Source organism: Amblyomma mixtum, chromosome 3 (genome assembly GCF_055824585.1).
Source record: "Amblyomma mixtum isolate Tamu chromosome 3, ASM5582458v1, whole genome shotgun sequence".
NCBI classification, from domain to species: Eukaryota; Metazoa; Arthropoda; class Arachnida; order Ixodida; family Ixodidae; genus Amblyomma; species Amblyomma mixtum.
The window spans coordinates 199,275,925-199,295,895 of NC_143014.1; the positions used below are offsets into that span (position 1 = coordinate 199,275,925).

Here is a 19,971-nt window from a genome sequence, read left to right on the forward strand (position 1 = left end):
AGACGCCAGAACTTGGCGCGATTACTCGGGAAGACGAGAGGTTTCTCACTTGCTTTGTCTTTTTATTAACAACTCCGGCAAGTGGAGAAAAAGTTGGTCTAGTCGTGAACCTGGCTGTAGAAAAATTTACTCCCTTTACGGGTAGGTCTTTTTTTTTCCTTCGCACATGGAATATTACGTTGAACAGATTAGTTTCGAAGTATAAGAATGAGCAACACTGAAAGTTGCGCGAGTTGGTTCAAGTCCATCGCTTGGGAAATGAGGAAATTGCGCGATGAGTGACACGTGCTGCATTGCGGCGTTTTTCGCGCTTCGACTACGGATTACGAGGGAAGTCTGCTTGTTTTGTGTTTTTAAAGGTGTTATGTATAAATTGCGCGTATTCCGCAATAAACCACAGTTGCGAGCTAGCGCTTGTCTGCGTCGTACTGTCTGTCTCTCGTCTTCGTCTTCGCGCTATTTTTCGTTATGATGTATAAGAATGAGCGCGGTAAGGTCTTCGTGGCTGACTCCGATGCATAGCTGTGGTGTCTCGCTGACATATAGTTGATAAGATTTATTGCTTTCATTCACTCGAGCGCTAGCTCCCACTGTACGCTCTCGAGTAAGCGTAAAAAAATTCTGTTACCGAGCACTTAAGTTTGCTCCGAGGACGGAATGAATTGTGGGATCGCTGAAATGGAGCCTGCTTTCGATGGCCGCCCGCTTCGCCCAGAAGATAGTGTTCACGACGTGCTCCGTTTCGCGTAACGTCGTTCGTGGCTTGCGTCAGCAACACCTCTTCATGCCGTGCTAATCCTGAAACTTTCGCAGTGATGTTCTATTTGGGGAATTTTCCCCCTTTTTTTAAGGAGTTTTAGACGTAAAATGTGGCGAAAAGGGAATTTTTACGCAGTTTCAGGGAATTTTAGGGATCTAAATTGTATCAGTTTTTCCAAATTGGGTAGTTTTCGTGCTGATGCGGGAAAAAAGGTCCCGAAATAGGGAATTTTGAATCTAATGAAGGGAATTTTCGGTTACGGTATGGAAAGGAAAGAATAAATCTTATTTATTTCAGCACTGTCACTGAACGTTCTCGCTCCTGTCTCGTTCGCAGGCTTCTGCGGGAGCTGAACGGCGGCGCCTGGTGCCCGGCGCCGCAGATATCGCCGCAGACGCACGAGTACCTGGAGGTGAACCTGCGCTCCGTGCACGTACTCACCTCGCTGGCCACGCAGGGCCGCTTCGGCAACGGCCAGGGCCGCGAATTCGCCGAGGAGTTCATGGTCGAGTACTGGAGGCCGGGGCTGCACAAGTGGCTGCGCTACCGGAACCGGACACACCACGAGGTGCGTATGCATAGCCTCGTTATGAAAGCCGTTCTCCTTTACACAACGGACAGCTCATATCGAAGCTATTCGCATTTGTCACCCAGGGGAATCGCACCCCGCACTCCATTCCTTCGCTATGCTCTCTTGCAGAAGGCCTACCTCGTCCATTACTTCTCACTTAACTTGGAAAAATGCCGGACAGCTTGGTGACTATTCTCTGTCGTTAGCAGTGACGAGATGGCTTGTGCATCTTCCCACTGCATGGCTGTCTTTCAACTCTAAAGTATGTTTCTGTGCGTAAATTTAGGGTGGTGAGCGTGGGAACAATATTAAGGCTTAATTTTACTAGGTTTAAAATGAGTTCGCTAAATTTACTGGCCTGATTGTCATTCTTATTGACGCAGTTCCTTACGGGTCGCCGCTTAGTTGCTCTAATGTACAAGTATGCAATCACGCGCGCAATTTTAACATCACTACTCGTGGATTTCTGACGCGAAAGTTAGCCTGTGTTTACCCTATCGTCTCCGATGTGCAGCGAGCGCAGCATGTCTTCGCGAGCTGTATCCATGTCGTTGCTGCCACTGAAGTACGAGGCAAGAGGAGATCATGAATGCTATGCTGCGGACTGGTCATTTTCATGCAGGCGTTTGTGGTTTTCTGTCACGTGGAAGACTGCTTATTTCGATGCAAGTTCTAGTTCAGGAGGCCAGTCTGTCATTATCTACTTGAATAGTGGCGCTTATCGTTTTTTAATTAGCCTTCACGTTCCATGGGCAAGCTTGATAATGACACGAAATGTAGTTGCTGGAGGTTGTATGACGTGCCTTTGGCCACGGGAAGAATTTGTTTCCTTAAGCTGGCCCTTATAGTGTAAATGTTCTTACAGATATTAGTAGGGACCCAAGGAAAAACACCAAAACAGAAAGGAATAGTCATGTCTGAGTCCCTGCAGCCATGTTAGTTTATTTAGAGTTCAGTGCCTGTTCTATAGAGAATGAAAAGAACAAGCAAGCAAGCAAGAAAAAGAAAAGTGGGGGGTAGAGGAGGTATGTGCAGCCTTATGCTAGTTTTAATAACCGGCGCACGTACAGACCTGTCCATGCTGGCATTGAGGAGCACTGGTTTATGCTATGTTTGTGTGGTTATATTTCGTGTTATACAATTTCTGGATGGAAAATAAAGCAGCAGTCTTAACTCGTGGCAACCGAAAATAAACAAGAGTATGAGAAACATTAGCAGGCTCTGATGTCTGTGTGTACGCGCGAATACGACATCCTTTAGCTTTGAGGTTTGTCCCGTTTCCACTTACTTTACTCCAGCCATGTCAGCAGCGAAGCACACCCTTACTTTCTTTTTGTTTTTGCTCTGGCCCGCGAAAGAAAGCGCATTCTTTAGCGGAAAGGCACATTTGGGCGTCCCGTCGGAGTGCCGAGCGCGATGCGCGAGTTCCTGGCGTTTCTGGCTGAGGGACTGGGCGTGGAATGCCCAGAACGCAAAGCCCTCCCGCCGGCAGCAGTACCCACGAGGCTACACTAGGACAGTGTCGCTCCGATTCTCGCACAAAGTGGCTACCTGCGCTCCCGCGCGACTGCGACGTGTTTTAGCTGCTTTCGCGCGTCGCATCCTTCCTCATCTCCCGCGTCCGTCTTTCCCTTCCCTCGCGTTCCCGTGCATCTGGCTCGCCACCGGAATTCCTCTTACGATTAGTCGCGCAGGTTTTGCATTTTGTTCTCGCTTTCTTCGTGCAGTCCCTGCAGCTTGCAAAACGACAATCTCTCTGCATGCAGCTTTGTAGACTGGCAGTGTTTACCTTTTCTTTTTAACCTCTACTAACGAGTTTTGGGAAGCAGTACTTGGCCTCTTATTTGAACACGTGATGCGAAAGCAAGAAGGTCTATGGGCCCCGGTGCGCACCAAAAATGGTAGCGCGGATTTGAGTGGATTGATTGAAACCGTACCGTTCAAAATGGCCTTGAATAACACATCCCGAGCTAGTTGGTTGTTCGTCACGAAGAAAAACAGCGCAAACCTCACAAAGGACACAGAAAAGGGAGGACGAAACATTGGCGCTCACTAACAATTTAACTGAAGTTTTATTGCTTTGACATCTGACATTGAAAACATCTCTACTTAAAAATGTGATATCTCACCTCGAGAGCTGTTTACCACATGGGGTTAATTGGTGTCTCACAAATTGCTAGCGCTCATTAGATTTCTAGGGGCCGAATGCTGAAAGCGCATCGCAGCTAAGAGCGGTCTGTGGCTGGGTCGCGCCAGTGCGTCACTTCTGCGGTTGTGATAGCCCCACACTCCCAAATAAAAGTCGCGGCTAATCGGGCGAACAGCGTTGAGGATTCCGCCCCCAGTTTATTGACGCCAGCTGTAGCACCTTCCACTTCAGCGCAGAAAAAAAAATTCAGGTAGGGTGATATACGCTGTAACACATGTTACACTGAATAGCCAGAGCTGACTTCAGTACCGGGCGTCATTGCACCTAGGCTTCAGCAAACGTTGTGACGAACGTCGTTATAGAACGGCAGGCTTCTTTCAACTGCACCGTTCATTGCATTGCACGTCTTCCGGTTCCTCTGCCACCGGAACGCGACCGTTGTCGCAGGTATTCGAACTCGCGAGCCGCGGGGCCAGCAGCGCCGAGACGCGTGAGCCAGTGTTTCTCGGCGGCGTGTGTGCATGCCACTACGTGTCCTAATCTGGAACAACACTCGCCGGTGTCGAGCAAGCTGAGCAGGGAAATAAAAAAAAGAAAAGCGAAACGAGAAAGATGCGAGCCTGAACAGGCGCCGGCACTGTCTCGCATGACGCGACACCCCAGAGGGCCGCCGCCGCTCGCGGCAGGGGACCACGACCTGAGCTTCGCAGGGAGCCAGTGCTGGCGCGCAGTCCCACCACCGCCGCCTTGCCGTTTTCAGCCGCAAATTAGCGCCGCACTGGCACTGGCTTAGTCCCTCTCGTCGTATGTGGTGCAATGCCAAGAGCCCGCAAAGAAATGCCACCGCTAGGACGATGCCGCTGGAGACGGGAGATAGTAAAAAGAACAAAAAAAGAATCGGTGAGGCGGAGGGGAGGAAGTGTGTGAGGGCGGCGCGGGCACAAGGCGCTGTCCTTGTCGGTTGGCTTGGAAGCACATCGCTGCGTGTAATCAGATGCCCGAGTTCAGTGCTGCGCCTCTTCTAGACCCTCGGAGCGCGACGAAGGTTCTTCTCCTTCCACTGGGATGGTCGGCTGGGCTTCGCAGGGAATACGCGCCCGCGGTCGCAGCTCAGACGTCGGGCGGACGGCGAATACACACTGCGCACATTCGTCGCGGTCCGGCAGGTACAGCACCGTCTGGCGCCTAGGGAGTGGAGAGGAGCACGCGTGACCGCTGCTGGCATGTCCCATGCCAACCGCTCCTTCCACGACGCCATTCTAAGAAAAGCTGCCTGGGCGTCGCCAGTCAGCGGCCGATGGTCGCGAGAGCGCGCCAGGGAGAAATGGAGGTGGGTCCAAGTACAGTGCGAGCTCTGTCCTAGTGTTTCCCAGCAGTTCAGAGAGCGTGTGCCTCGTGCCCACTCTGTAACTGTGGAAAACAGTGCTCGTTCTAAAGGCACTTGGATCACAATGGAAAAGACACACTGGCAAGTAGATTTCAGTGGCTCTGTACAAAGAAGGTTCAAGGAAGAAGAGCACATTTCCCAATGTTTCCAGGTGATGAGAGTGGTGCAAAGAATTGAATTCATGCACACATGCTGGATTTGGAAGACTAATACGATATTGGGAGCTTGATTTTCTCTAATGAACAGTGACGTCATATTTTTGAGCTCGGTTTCTTTATTGGAGCCGGTCTATAAATTCCACAAAAGTCGTGCGCATTCGCTGCAAGCGCGGATTTGTGTCGGCTACGGGAACCACACTCTCATCCCGCTTTTTTCGTGGGGTATGCGCCAGAGCATCTATCGGAGGGATTGTTAGACAGACAGTGTCGCTGGTTGTTCTTTTACACAGTCAAGAATACCCCCATGGTATAGTAAATAATGAAGGCATCCGGAAGGGTAATAATTAGAACGACCGTGCTGGCTCAGCGGGCATGGCGCTATGTGGCTTAGCACGGGATCAGGGTTCCATTCTTGGCCGTGACAGTCGAAATCCTATAGACGCGATATGTACAAATATCTCTTGAGATTTTGGTGGTGCTCCTTATAGCTCAATAGGCGGTCTAAACCACGATCTAGAGGCATGTTTCCTTCCTCTCAAATGAACAATATCCGAGTTTCCGATTAAGCAGCGTCACCTGGGGGCAAATAGGCTGTATTTTATGATTACAGATAAAAACAGGAATAATAGCGCACGATCCCATCGGTTCTCTGGCGCAACGGAACAACGCTGCGCTTGTTAACGTGTATGCTCAGATGGCAGTTAGACTCCCATTGCTTAAAATAAATATTGCTTTTTGCACCCAGAATTAACACAACGGAACTCATTCACTATCTGCCCTGGCTGCGTGTTGCCTTTTAGGATAGTCTACTTTACAGGTACTTTAGGTACTTTACAGCCAAAATCGGTGTTTAAAAAGGTTGCGAGACAAGCTGGGAGGCGAGATCGGAAGTTGGTGTGGTACCATTCAGAGAACTGAGTTATCAATCCAGAGTCTGTATAACCTGTCACAAAGCATGGTGCATATGGCACGTGAAATCAATTAATAATAATTTGCTGAGTTTCTGATGCATTTTATTTGGTCTCGTCCACAAACTAACACGTGAGCACTGGAAGCGCGCTTCATCGTCCTTACTGGCACATTTATCATCATCGGTTCGTACCATTGCCTTCAGCGCGCGGCTCGTGCTTCGCATTCGAAGAAATCGTTCCGCTGAATGTTCGTTCTGAAGCGCTGGAAGTGAGCGGTCCTTCATCATTTCGCTTGCGTGTCCCGAGCCAGGGCGATCAAACAGTGCACGCCACAGGATGAAGACGGCGGAGGCCAGGGCGGCGGTGGATGCAGAAGTTAAAGGCACAAGGCAGACGTCTCTCGGCAAATGCCGCAGCAGCGAGGCACCATCTCAAACCGACGTCAAGAAAAGGCCGTTGCGGCCAAGCCTTGCCCTCACCAGGCGGAGCGACAGCGACCAGCAAGACAACGACGGCCAAGAGTTCAGCCCCGGAGTCCGCGACAGGCAACTTTCTGATCTTGTACGTCGGGATCCACAAGACAGGCCGGAACAGAATAGGTATGTCATGAGGAGCGATTGCGAGAAACGAGAGAACGGCAGCGAGCTGCAGGTTGACGAAGATAGGGACCTCAGCGGTGACGAAGAGATGGGAGCTTCCCGGCGACCCTCAAGGCAAGGAGAGCGAAATCCTGGCTTAAAGGTTATAGAAGGCTGCCAACGAGAGGCGCGCCGACCTGGCACCAACGAAGCACTTGACATGACTAGTCCCATCCGGGTGACGCGGCAGGAGGACGGAGAGCTGCCTCAGAGCAATTGGCGACGCCTCGTAGTTACGAGTGAACATCACGGCGTCGACGGCCGGAGGCCGGCAGCGTCTAATGTACGCGGCAGACCACGCTTGAAGAGTGCTAATGTTCTGCGAAGCGCGAGTACACAAGTCCCCGTTCAAGGTATATCCAGTGACATCGAGGTCTCGCCGTCTTCGACGTTCCTGGGCCATGCCGCGGGCAGCTTCTGGCCGGCGCGCTGTGGTCCGGCCCTCTTGACCATCTATGTCGTCTCGGCGGGCGTCTTCGCTTGCATGTCTTTTCAAGTCTTCTCGGTGCTGCGCACCTACGGAGTGCTCGGTGAGTGGCCCGTCCAGAACCGGACGAATGACTCGGCGCCAGAGATTCACCGCACATCTACAGCTTCGGCTGCCATGCCGACAGCGGCTGAAGACGAAGATTTCCAGACCGCTCCGAATTCGACGGACTTCGAGTGACTGCCGCCCGTCTGACTGTTATCCGCCGTTGTGAACGTATACCGAACATGCTAACGTTATCGCGTAAACGTGTTCAACGTTAGAGCTGTGCCTGTGTTCACAAAAAGCAGGCGCCGGTGATGACGGGCGGCGTTATTACGAAAGTAAGCGCTAGAGCTGGCATTTAGTACTAGAAGCATAGCTGCCAGAAAAAAACTGAATGGAAGGAAGATCAAAGCCCACGCCAAGCACTACACAAGGACAAGCAAAGGACAAGTATAGAAGCCAAGGTCAAGCCAACCGCAAGCCAAGTAAAGGTCAAGGATAAGCGAAAGACAAGTCTGGAGAAGCCAATGAAAAGCCAATGAAAAGCCAAGGAAAAGCCATAGAACCAACCGCTGCTGGCGAAGGGTGAGCGAGCGATGCACAACACAGCAAAGCGCAACCGGAAGACGCGAGCGAAGCGGGAGCGAGTAGTACAAGTCAGCAAAGCCCAAGCATGCAAACAGCGCGTGTGCAGTGTTCACACTATGTTTAGACGTCATATTTTGATGAGCTCATAATATGTTGAGATTAAAACTTATTGAGATCAACCACAGAAACGCGTGGGCATGTCATTCGCCGAAAATGCGAACCTGCGCGGCAGCCGATTTTTCTCGTAGTTCTTTTTTCGCTGTTCAGTTTCCCAAGCATATACGAAACAGCTTTGAAGTGCGCGATAGTAAACGTTGGCAATGTTCAGGGGGCCACCGCCGTATAGTGTGGGACCTGAAAGAAAGCGCCCGCGCGCACGCCCGTTCTCGTCGAATCCCGCGCTGGGCCCCTCGGCTCTTATCTCGCCGAACGCATCTCGAAACCCGAAATATTCGCGTCCCGAGAATTCGCTCTCGCGTCTCCGCGCCACCCGTGCGCTGGCGAAGGGTCGGCGACGGCTCATCGAGATCGCGGACAGCTACGGGGCTTGTGCCGGGACGCCCGCTTTAGCAACATATTCGGCCAAGCTCTGCTCCGTATAAAAATGGAGCGATGACAAAATGCGCTTGACGCCGCGCATGTGTGGGCGCTTGGCCGTCTTGGCGGGCCGCGGGGTGGCGAGCGCCGGAGCGAGACGGTATTCTATCTCGCGTCGACATCGGCTTATCCGATGTAGCAGCCAGGAGCAGGTGTACAGTGCTGTCTGTTCAGCGCAACTGGCGGAACCGTGCTGCGGTGAGCGGGGCGCCGTGAACGCATCTATATATGGACGCGGCATGTATACTGTGAAGCGCCGCTGCAGCCGAGAATAGGCATAACTCGCCTGTATGCGACGCATGAACTTGAAGCTCCCTGTGCATTGAGGCACAACTAGGAGCGGAAAGGCTGCTACCTTCTGCCGCGTAATGAAACCCCAAGAATGTTTCATTTCTGCGTACGCTGGGAGGGGCGTAGCCGGAGTCGTGTTTCAGCGACGTCGTATCGGATTTGAAACGAGAAAACGGTTCTCCTTACATATTGGTTTTCGTTCGTTCGGCGCTCTTTGAATTGTTATAGAGCCAGACACCCTTCGTAATACGACTTCCTGCTATTCTCTAAACATGCAGTTTGCGTCACTCACGCCATTCTCTTACAAGATTATTTTAAAGCTTGCCCTTCCACTACATGCATTGTTTGTCTGACGGATCTGAACGTGTTTAGAATGTTCATTAGAAGGGGTAAAGTTATTTTATCACTAGAGCGTAAAATTAGGCAGCACGGACTTTGACTGCTGCAGGCATGTTCGCCCAAACCTGGTTCTTGGAATAGAACAGTACATCACACAGTTTAGCGCCGCATACTTGGATGCCTTACGCTTCCCACCACAGTACAGTTGTCCGGCGTTCGCAAGTCGCATATTCTGCAGCTTGCGAAGAAAGCTCCGCCATCGCCGTCGGTGCCTACGTACGGGTTTCAGTAATGGACGTCTTTCGAAATCATTAAGCTAGCTTCACCAACAATACTGCTTTGCCACCAGACGGCGGAGCAGCAAGTTTTCGAAGCAGGACGTACACGAACATAATTTCGCAAACGCTGACAACCATGGGAGGGCGAAAAACGACACGACATACAACAGTATGCCGGACCACTGTCAAGTTCCAGCGCCAAGTTCTACTGCAACGCTCAAGTAGCTCGTGCCTTTCTTCATGTGGCAGACGTCGAGTTGTTTCCTATGATGCTACCATGCGCACCTGCCTATCTCACGTCAGCAGTCGGCCAGCGACACCAGTAGTGGGGCGAAGTGCATCTCGGGGTTGCTGCCCTAATCATATGACGCATGCATACATTCATCGCATTATGTCTTCGGTGCGATAGCCTGCCGTAGGTGCCTGTACGGAGGACAAGATGTCGCTTCGCAGTATACGATCTTCAAGTCCCATCGTAGTAAACTCCGGGCCCATTGGAGCCGCGATAGACACGCGGTCATTTGTTTTTCATGCCAGCCACCGCACTAGCTGACTGCTGGGCTCAGCACGAAGTCCACGTGCTGGCAACGTGCGCCCTTCGAGACAAAGCGTTGGCGCATTCACGCCGACGTCTGTCGGCCTCCACGTTCCTCAGCGGGACGCACATAGGCTCGCGCACACCATGCCGCCGTTCCCGTTGCAACTCGTCTCTAGGCGACGCCCCCCCCCCCCTCCTCTTTTTCGTCCTCGTGTCGACCAGGTGGCCCCGGGGCGCGAATCCGACGTGCGGGAAAATAAACACCGGCCCGTGGGCCCCGTCCGAAATCGTAAAGCGGCCGCGCTTGCGAACATAAACGCCCACGCGCCGCTGGCCCCCGCTTGGCCTCGTGCAATTGTTTTACTGCGCGCGCATTGCTTTCGTACTCTCCGTCCAGTCTGGTTACGTGCAGCGTCGCCGAAAGCGAGACGCGTGAAAGGGAGATGTCACGCTTCACTCTTCCGCGGCGGGTTATAGTTCCGGACTCGTGCAGTGTGACCCGCTACCTTAAGAAAGCAGTGGCTTTAACGGCGGTGCGCCTTAAATCGCAGAAAAAATCCTTGCCGCGTGACTTCTTTCTGCCGTTGTGCCATAGGCGGTGCGGGCAGGGTTTAATTTTTAATTACTTTTCCTGATCATCCGAACGAAGGTCACTGATAGTAGACCCACTTTTCATTGCACCATCAAACAGTGAGACACGTCATGGTTATGCCTTGAAAGCGCCACGAAGTTCACTCCTCTGCGAAACGCGAGCTCCACTACGATTGCGAGCATGATTCAGTGCTAATTAGTTATACGTACCCTTGCCAGAATGGCGTCGTAGACTTCATCTGAGCGGTGTTTTAAATCCCCTCTTCTGCTCCCTCCTGCTTTTTTTTTCGCTTCGTTTTCTCCCAAGCACGCGCGCTGCCTTCTCACGAGAGGAAAACGCTCGCGCTTCGACAAGCGGCCACTGATGTTAGCAATGCGTCGCGGTGGTCTCCGGCTCGGTATCGCTGGCCAGTGCACGGAACTGAGCCTAAACTCCCGTATAATTCGGCTTGGCACGTTGGCACGGCGCTGTCTCTCTGCTGGGCGACCCGTCTCCGCTCGCCGCGCTGTTTTGTCGGCGCGATTTGCGGCGCAAAGGTTTTCGTTTCGAGACGAATGCCTCTGTTTATTCTTGGCCGCGGCGGGAGCCGAACGCGGCAGCACCCCGTGGAACGCTTCGCGGAAAGGCGCGGATAAATGGGCGCCGGAGAGGGAGAGCGGACGGGAAGCCGGTGGTCGTAAAACGGCCTGCTTGGTGCCGACGACGAGTTGACGGATGCCAAAAATCTGGAGTTTCACTGGCCTGTTCTCCTGGAGCCGTCGTACTTGGGTAGGGACGGGCAGGAGAGAGACGCGCAGTGCCGCAGGCTCTCTGCGAGGAGTTGATAGGCGGGAACAGGGTGGCTGATCTCGCTCAAGTCGATAAACGTCGTAGGAGTCGCGACGACTCATAAATAACATCTAATCGCCTATGCTGCGTGCGATGAGAGCCGTCGCCAGGCGTGGCCGAGCTAATTTCATTCGTCACTGCTGGTGGATCGTTCATTATTGCGTATTATTTTGGGTTGTGTGTACAAAAAAAAAAACGATATTAACCAACTGTTGGTGCTCAAAAACAGTGAAACGCCTCTCGCCGCGCCCTTAGCACGGAAGGAAGCAGGAATCATCCCCTGCGTGCCGCCAAAAGCGCGTTACTTTTGATGACGACTAGCGTTTTAAAAGAGGCTTAATATCTACGATGGCAAAAAGCGAGTATGCGTGCTCTCAGGTGCTTTCGCCCTGAAGTGTGAGCATCTGCCTGTGGGCGCGCATTCATCAGAAGGCGCTTTGCGAAACCGCTCGCGGAGTGGAGCCGATGGCAATAACAGCGGCGCTAAGCGCCTGCCCCGTGCCTGCTGCTCGCTGCGCCCCGATACATTAGCGTCCCCGGCACGCTACCTACGTGCTGCGGGAGCAGCAGCAGCAGCAGTTGGGGCTGCGTCCACTGAGCGTGCATCCATGTAGCAACATCGCGCACAGACGCACTGACACGCCGAGCACTGACACGCCGGAGGAAAGTGGTTGGCAGTGGCTGTTTATGGCGGGAGGCGCCGGAGCATCTGTATAATGACCCCGGCGGATAGCTCCATCTGCGGCCCCTCCACTCCCCGCGTTCGATTAATCCTAAATCCGGGGCTATCCCCGCGGCTCTCACTCCTCTCCGCGGTCTTACACCGCGTGCGGCATCGCCCGCCCGCTCTCTTGGCTCGTTTTTGTGGGTCTTTTTTCCAGCATTCGTCCTTTTCTTTCTATGTGTGGGCAGCGCTGACGCAAAACGAAACTGGTTTCACCTCTCCGGGATCAAAGTAGCCGGGTAGTTTCCGCCCTGTGCCGCATTTTTCGCGTCATACTGCCACCGCCCTTCTCCTTTTTTTTTTTTTTTCTGGGTTCTTACTCTGCATCCAGCCAGTCGGGGCTGTCAGGCGCTACTCAGTGACCGATGCCAATTACGCAGAGAGACAGTAACTAGGCGCCCGGAAAACGAGGGGCGCGGTGTCCACGAAAAAAAAAAAGAAAATAAATTTACGCTACAAAATGTATCTCATTCGCGACGTGTGAGGTACTGAAAGCCGATACATAAGTAAACAAAAATAAAACACAACATTAACAGTGCGTGTGTTCTTTCGTGCACGTAGCGAAAAGCCACCTTGTTAGGCAGGGACGCCGTTATCGTTCATTTATCTCGTTATTTCTTCGCTTCCAAGTTGCGCCACAAGCCATTAACCGCAATGAAATGGCTGTTATCTACCTCTCAAACTGGAATTAGTTGGGAAGTTGCCATTTGTTGCTTAAGTTCCAGAGCCAGTGGGCTCATGACCTTAACGAGCGTGTTGGCGTAAGGCAACGCAGCAGTCGCTGCCACTTACTAGTCTAGCTGTTCAAGATGTCCAGCAGACATTTGACTATAGCTCACATATGCTACCCGGCATAGCGCGGTGGCTCGGTGCCTTTTTCCCTTTATCTAACGGCCTCTTGACGCTAGTTTTATTCTGGCTGGGCAGAGGTCAAAGATTTGTATGATTTAGAGTTAATCTGGTTAGTTGGTTGAAAGGACCCATTCAAGCTTTTGCTAAGTGGGTATACGTGAAGCATTTGGGCGAGCTAGGCCACTCTTCTACATTACTACTATGTTTCTAGACTTTTCAAAGTAAATTTTTGCTATTCTTCGACATCAAATAAAAAAAAAAATATTTGATCCTGTATATGTCTGCGACCGTTTGTTAGGTCAAGCGCGAACAACAGCGTTGTTGTTCGACGCGAATTCTTGCTATACTCTACAAGTAGCGTAATTGGTTGGGTAAAAACAGCAAAACAAAATTTTCGTGAAGCAGTACAAGTATGCAGCACAATGTGAATGGTAAATTTAAGAAAACAAAAGCGAGAGCGAAAAGAGCTGGAATGGCAGAGTGCTTACGAAAGCATAAAGAAGCTAAACGCCTAGTGCGGATTTCAATTCCCAACCGTTTTGTTGGCTGCCATCTGACGCCTTCTGGGGGCCAGTTTGTCGACGTAAACACTGTTTTGGTTTAAACTACACAGTCCTCGATAGCATCAGGTTAAACCAGCGGGCCGCGCCTTGTACGCCGGTAGACACGGCACCCGGGACTGCGGCGGTGACGAAGAACCCAAGTGCGCTGGCGAGGTACCTAATTGGGACCTCGGGAGTTGGGGAGAAGCAGGCCGGCATGGCGCAGCTGAACCCCACCCCGAGATTCAGCCTCCCTGGCCGTGCACCTCGTCCCATGCGTTCGCAGGGGTCTCATTTCGCCAGTCGGACGGGATGCCGGCAAAACGATCCTTGGAAAGGACGAACCACCGCGACCGAAAGCATGCGACTCGAGTGAGGAAAGAAAAGAAAAGAAAGTCTGCAGTGAAGGCGAAGGCTGATAGCATTTGTCTAGGTTCGCAGAGTTTTTTTTTTTTTTTTTTTTCAGAATGAAGCGTAGTTTGGGGGGGGGGGGGTGGGGGGAGGGGGGGTAATCGCGTTTCAATCTAGAAGGAGATTAGACTGATCTCTCTGGAGAAACACGAACTTTCGTTTCTCTCGTAGCTTGCGTGGTATGGCGGCTTACCAAGAGAGCAAGGTCGTCGGATGGCATTAATAGTGCACCAAATCACATGACATGGAAGGAAAGTGGCGCACATTAGCGCCTGTGCACAGTTCTGCGTGTTGTTACGAGGACTGACCACCAACCACCCCAGACCTCGCTTCACTCGTGGAGCATCAATGAGACGTATTGTATGAATGAACAAAAATTTCCTGTGGACATTAGTTGATATTGCGGAAGCTATCACGAATAGCGCCCGAGGTTTGGCGTCCTATACTGCCACCAAATACGCAGAGAGGCGCCTGCTTATATACAATTACGGCGACCTCACACGGAATTTGCGTGTTCCTTGTGAAGTGTGCGAAGCAACGAGCCGTTGCTCCGGTGCTGTGTCAGTGGCGTGAAAAGGCTTCAGGGAGAATCGTCTCTGCGTCGTGGCGTCGGCGTCCTACTAGAAGCCGTGACTTCTCACTACACAGTACCTACGAGAGTTGTGTCGCATATATATGACACCTGCCAGAGGTCTTTTACGGTGCCGGTGGTTTCTGAGCCACTTACGAATATCCGATAAATTATTACTTCCGTATGGCAAGAACAAAAACTTTGCGCAGTGTCTTTATTATATTACTTCCTGCCGCGTAAATTTCAAAACCAGAACAAATGAGTAAAGAAAGAAAAGAAAAGCTGTTTTTAGCGCGTAGCCTTGAGCCAAACGAATAGCCTCGCGCTGCTGTCTCCGCAGCGCATACTGTTTCTTCGTATTAGAATGAAATGAGAAACAAAGAAACGTTCCCCCCCTCGATGTCGCACAACATCTTGCTGACGAGAGAACACGGAATAAAAAGATACTGTGTATGAAGTTGTACAACCTTGTCAAGCAACAGAGAGCTCGAAGAAGGGGCAGGGGATGTTGTCGCTCTGTGCAGAGGCGAGATTCCCAGTGACAGTTCTCCATTATTTATATCCCAGCCGGTCCGAATCAATGCTGAGAGAAGCGGCAAATAAAAAAGGCAGCGAGCGAGAGATCCGCTGTTCTCTCGCCGGGGAACATTGATCACAAGCCGGGAGAAGCAGAAGCTGCCAGAAAGAAAGCGAAAAGTTCAAAGAAGTCTCGCCTCAGCTCTGTCGATTCTCTTCATCTGCAAAACAAACGCTTCAAACCGCGCAGTTATATTGTATGAACATAGAAAGAAGCCAAAGTAGCTAAATTGGCACTCCTTCTTCCTACACTTGGGCTCCACGAGCAGATGGGGTCTCTGAACATGTCATTGATTTATACTCGCCGAAGAAATAAAGTGCTATAACAGTAACGCTCATTAAGGGGTAAAATATCTTTCCTTTGTGTATTCGAGCAGCGCATGAAAGGTGACTGTACAAAAAGAACAGGGCGAAAACTAATCCCGGCGGTTACGTGTAGGAAGATTTAAATGGGCGAGAATAAGAAGAAAACGAGAAAATGAGCGCGTGATTATCAATTCCTCCCAAATTACCCTACTGCTGCAGGCTGCCTTTTCTTTTTTTATAGATGGAAGTAGAATTTCGCAACTCAAAACCGCAAGTAAACTACGGCCCAGTGAGACTTGACTGCAAGTATTGAGTTCTCAAGCAGACACCGTTCCGTTGACACCCCTAAAGCGCTTCCGTCACGGCACCCCTCATGGGTGGGGTGAGGCACCACTGGAAGCGAAGGGCATCTCTTTCTCTGCTAGCAAGTGTTTTGCAGCTCCTTGCAGAGGCCACCTCCGTTCGCGCGGTAGTCGCGTGGCCCGCGAGTCCGTGCCCTTTTTTCACTAGAGAGAGCACGCACCAGCGTCGTGCCACGCGAGCCGTGTGGGCCGCATTGAACTTGCAAACTGCCGGCGCATCGTAATCAGCGCCCCGAGTGCCCATAAACGTCAGGCCGCGCGGCCCCCGTCCGGCTGTCAGTATGAGTGAGTGCTTCCTGGCGCGCTGCCCGCAGATCTTCGAGGGCAACACCAACACGTACACGGAGGTGCGGCGCACCCTGGACCCGCCCGTGATCGCCTCCAAGGTGCGAGTGGTGCCCTACAGCAGCATCCTGCGCACGGTCTGCATGCGCATCGAGCTCTACGGCTGCCCTTGGACGCGTGAGTATTGCAGCGCTCGATGCGCTCCACTGCGCCTGCAGCAGCGTCGTAAGAGAAGGCAGTACCCTATTGAAAGGAAAATTTTCGCCTTGACGGGACGCACGATGAGTCTAAAGTATGGAAGAATTTATCGACGCTTGAGTTTTTAAGCGCGGAATACTTGTGGGCGTCGTCGCCCCGAGTGGTGTCGGCAAAAGCACGCGTACTGCCTGCCAGCGATAATATGGCCATAGAGAAGAAAGATCAAAGAAACATCCCCGGGGCATGGAGTCGGTACGCCATCTTTGACTTGCCGAACCGAGACCGGCGTTTTGCCAGTTTAAGACCCCTTATAGTTTTAAAATTTTATTTAATTTCTCTTTTCTTGCTGCGTCAGGATGCTCTCGAAAGAGCTAAAGTTTTAGAGAGCTCGGAAGTATTTCGAAAGATGGAGCAAGTGCACGCATTTCGCGGCGAGACAGACGAAGAATATGGCAAAGAGCACGCGGTTTATTAAACTGCAGGTTATCGATACCTCCGTTACTCCTGGACCAAAAAATTTTCTGGAACCCGATAGATGGAAGCCTCCTTAAGAAAGGCTGCGCTGCCGTGTTCTGCCTGCGAGTTTTAAGGCGGATATGCATTTAACGCCTCTATTTTTGCCGCTCTTTGTCCGCAAGCTTCGTTCGTCCGGTTTCCGTCCGACCAAAGCTGCACTTCTATAGGGCCTGCATAATGGCTCAACGTGCGGCTGAAACAAGCTTCAAAATTCTCGTTTCCTGTTTCTGGTATGTGTTAGTTCACAGTATCGTCGATTTCAGCTGGGCGAACCAGTTATGGTTTTAAATTATTGCCTACAATGAAGACGTTGCGAAGGCAGACACTTACGGCATCTCAGAGGAAATTGTTGTAACACCAGACAGCGGCAGGTCGGAGAAGTTTGCAGCGCGTGCGCGCTGGCGGCGTGTCATACGCGGATCTCTACGCAAGAATCTTAATAAACGCAACACTAGCGCTTCAGACGTGAACACAGAAAAAGAAAATGACAGGGCGAGCAGTTTTTTTTTCTATGTCCATGTCTTAAGCGCTAGCTTTACGTTTTATATGAATCGCTACCAACTAGCCCAAATATATGCTTTGACTGTTTCAACGCAAGAATCGCTGCGAGGGCGTCAGATGGCGCCACGGGTCGGCGATGTGGGCGCATGCTTGCTTCGTCGAGACCAATCAGCGGATGCTCACTGGCGGAGCGAAAGTCTGTATCACCCGGCACTCCAGATGTTACCACCATTTTGATTCACCTCTGAAAATTTCACATGCTGCGTTCCTATGACCTAACACAATGGCGTCTACATTGGCAGAACATTGCACAAGTACTACTGCCAGTCGCCGAGAAAGCGATTGCCTTCAGAGGCTACAGTTGATATCTTTGACCTCAGAAGAGGCGTGAAAGTAAGAACGCTTCGGAGGCGGAAACACGGGTCAGCACGCATGTATTAAGGCGTAATGGCTCTTACTGTTGTCCGTTAGCAGAGGGTGTCACACCTTTGGCAGCGTGTTAACTCGGCGAACTAAAAAAAGATAGGAGAAAACAAATGGTTGCCTCAGATAGAGGAGGAAAAAGTGAACCTAGAAGCCACGTTTGATGACTATAGAGTAAGTAGTTAATTATGTATAGTCAAAAATGTCAAAACTGCGTCGAAATAACGCAGACGTCGATTTAGCCACGGGATCGACGTGACGTCACATCCACCGGAAGTCGTCACGGTATAGTGAAAATTGCCACAGAATGGTCGGAAAAACGTCGGATTGGTGTCAAATTAGATGGAAAAATGTGCAGTTAAGCGTAATTAACACTTAAGATCCCCAAAAGATTTATAATTTGGGTATCGATATAGCCACGGGAATGGTGTGACGTCACATCCACCGGAAGTCGTGACGGCATAGTGTCCTCGGCTTTCGCCTCTCGACACTTTAGTTGCCAAAGTGTCTGCAATTTTTTCATGCAGTGGGGCAGTATAAGTGTAGCACGGATTACACCGCTACTTTTTAGCGACATGGGTATATAGTGTAGCGCTCTCTATACTCTTCCCATTTTGCCATGAACCAGAATGAATAGACCATTTTTACCACAACTTTAGCTCTTTGAGAATGATTTTGGAATGGCATCTGCCTCAACTATAGGCCTCAGTTTTGAGGGGCACCACACTGCGACCTTTGGTGCCGCTGTGATCGGACGAAGTCACAGAAGTGTTTACACCGCTGTGCAGTTTTGTATTGGGATCACATGCTTCCACCGTGGAGCTTTTATTCATGCTCGTTTCACCGTTTATTGAATTCAAAGCACGCCCCTGTTTATCTAATGCCCTCCTGGTTGTACTCAACCCCGTTTGACTTTTTAGCTCTTTTTATTCTTTCCGACAAAATGATGACCTGCATATCAATAAAAATACACATCTCAGTCTTGGGCTGATCACACAGTGTGGGTATATGCAATTAAATTCTTCGTCAACAATATCATCATGACAGCGAACCAATGTGATTGCATTTACGGTCATGTTTATGCTCAGTTCTTCACACTGGATTCCAAATTGAGCGTAACTTCTTTGAATTGCTAAGGCTAAAGGAAACGTTCCAGCCGTCAACTCCTGTCGGTGGTCAAGGCCCTCCGCTTTGCGTCATGCGTAATTTACGCGCAAACGTGAAGGCGAAATTAGGTGCATCATGGACTTGCGAGTTTGCGCTTACAGAGCCAAATTGGTATTTTAAACCACTCCATGGCTTGCCACATTTTGTTTTCTTGAAAGTAAAAATTTCAGGCCTCCATTACATTAATATTATATTACAGCTTACAGCCTCCATTGCAGCCTCCAGTACATTACAGCTTACATTAAACTCGCGTAAGAATTCTCGCATCTGATAGTTTCGTACGGGCAGCCGTTCTTTACGCCCGCAGCAGCAGTCGGCGAAGCCGTTGTAGGTGTCCCAGGAGTCGAGGTAACGTCTGGCATTATATACTACAAGAAAATAGCATATCAAAAAGTAAAACTCTGCTTAGGTTCCTCACTATTATTATTATTTTCTGTCCTCGGGTGCACAATCCTGCAGGGCACGAGAGCATACGCGCCTTATGCTGACTTGCAGTGCGGGATTAGCGCACTGTGAGATCCCCTCCTCATATCCGTTACTAATCCCGGGGATCGTTCAAATTAAATTCCCCGCGCATTCGGCACCCGGATCCCTTTGTTCTCCGCGCTCCCATCTCTCAGCTACGGGGAAAGAAAATTAATTTGGTTCGGCATCGGGGGGAATGCGAGCCTGTAACGGAGCCTGAGAGCTCCGCCGTTGGCAGTCTGTTCTTCATCAGCACGTCGTGCGCACCGTGATACCGTCTTTCCTTGTTCTCTGTCTCCCGGCTTTGTTGGTAGTGTATGGTTGCGCTTCGCTGCTTTAATTCCAGTCGGTAATGTTACCTTACTGCATAGGTTTTGCCCGTTACACCTTTTTTCCCCTTACAGCGTGCTAAAAGAAAAAAAAGAAACAAAGAAATCCGTTGGCATTTCTTCCACCAACAAACTACCAACCAGCGTGACCAACTAGCCCAAATATCTGTTCTACCGGAGCTGTTAAATTACGTGTAATGGTCTTCTAGAACTTTGACCGGTAAAAGTGTGTCCTCGTTAATTTTTTTTCCATCGTTCGTAGTCGGAGGGATGTGAATTAATAAAACACTATGAGGTTCGTGAAAGGAAAAGACCTCATCGCCACTGCGTAAGCCCTTGCGCCTTCCTAGTACAGCTCACTCAATATTCCAACCGTCAAAAACCGTCGCAGGCTGTTCGAGTGAAAAGGAGCGAGTGGGACTCTCGGAGGGGCTCGGCAGAGAGAACCGGCAGAGGCGACGTGGCTCCGCTCTTTAACGTCCGTGTTTCACGCGTTGATCGATCAGTGCGCCCAGAGTTAATATAAGCGTCTCATATAGCAGAGGGAGACAGGGGCATCGAATGCAGCCAATAAAAGAAAAGGATAGCCAATTTGCAATAACAAGGTCGAAAGAGGTCCCGAAGTAGCGCAGGAACCCTGCTGCTG

General features: G+C 50.9%; 2 protein-coding genes across 7 annotated transcripts in view; both read left to right on the forward strand.

Annotated features, from left to right (window-relative positions):
• Window positions 1-19,971, forward strand: part of Ddr (discoidin domain-containing receptor 2) — a 608,941-nt gene that overhangs the window by 563,264 nt on the left and 25,706 nt on the right. For all 6 annotated transcript variants that reach the window (XM_089582433.1, XM_089582432.1, XM_089582436.1 and 3 more), the window contains 2 exons: window positions 1,097-1,328; window positions 15,756-15,903. In XM_089582433.1, coding sequence (XP_089438559.1) covers window positions 1,097-1,328; window positions 15,756-15,903 — 380 coding nt within the window. The remainder of the gene's footprint in view (window positions 1-1,096; window positions 1,329-15,755; window positions 15,904-19,971) is intronic.
• On the forward strand, window positions 6,273-7,241 carry LOC149353262 (uncharacterized). Its single transcript, XM_089585130.1, has one exon. The coding sequence runs from the start codon at window positions 6,273-6,275 to the stop codon at window positions 7,239-7,241; it is 969 nt and encodes a 322-aa protein (XP_089441256.1).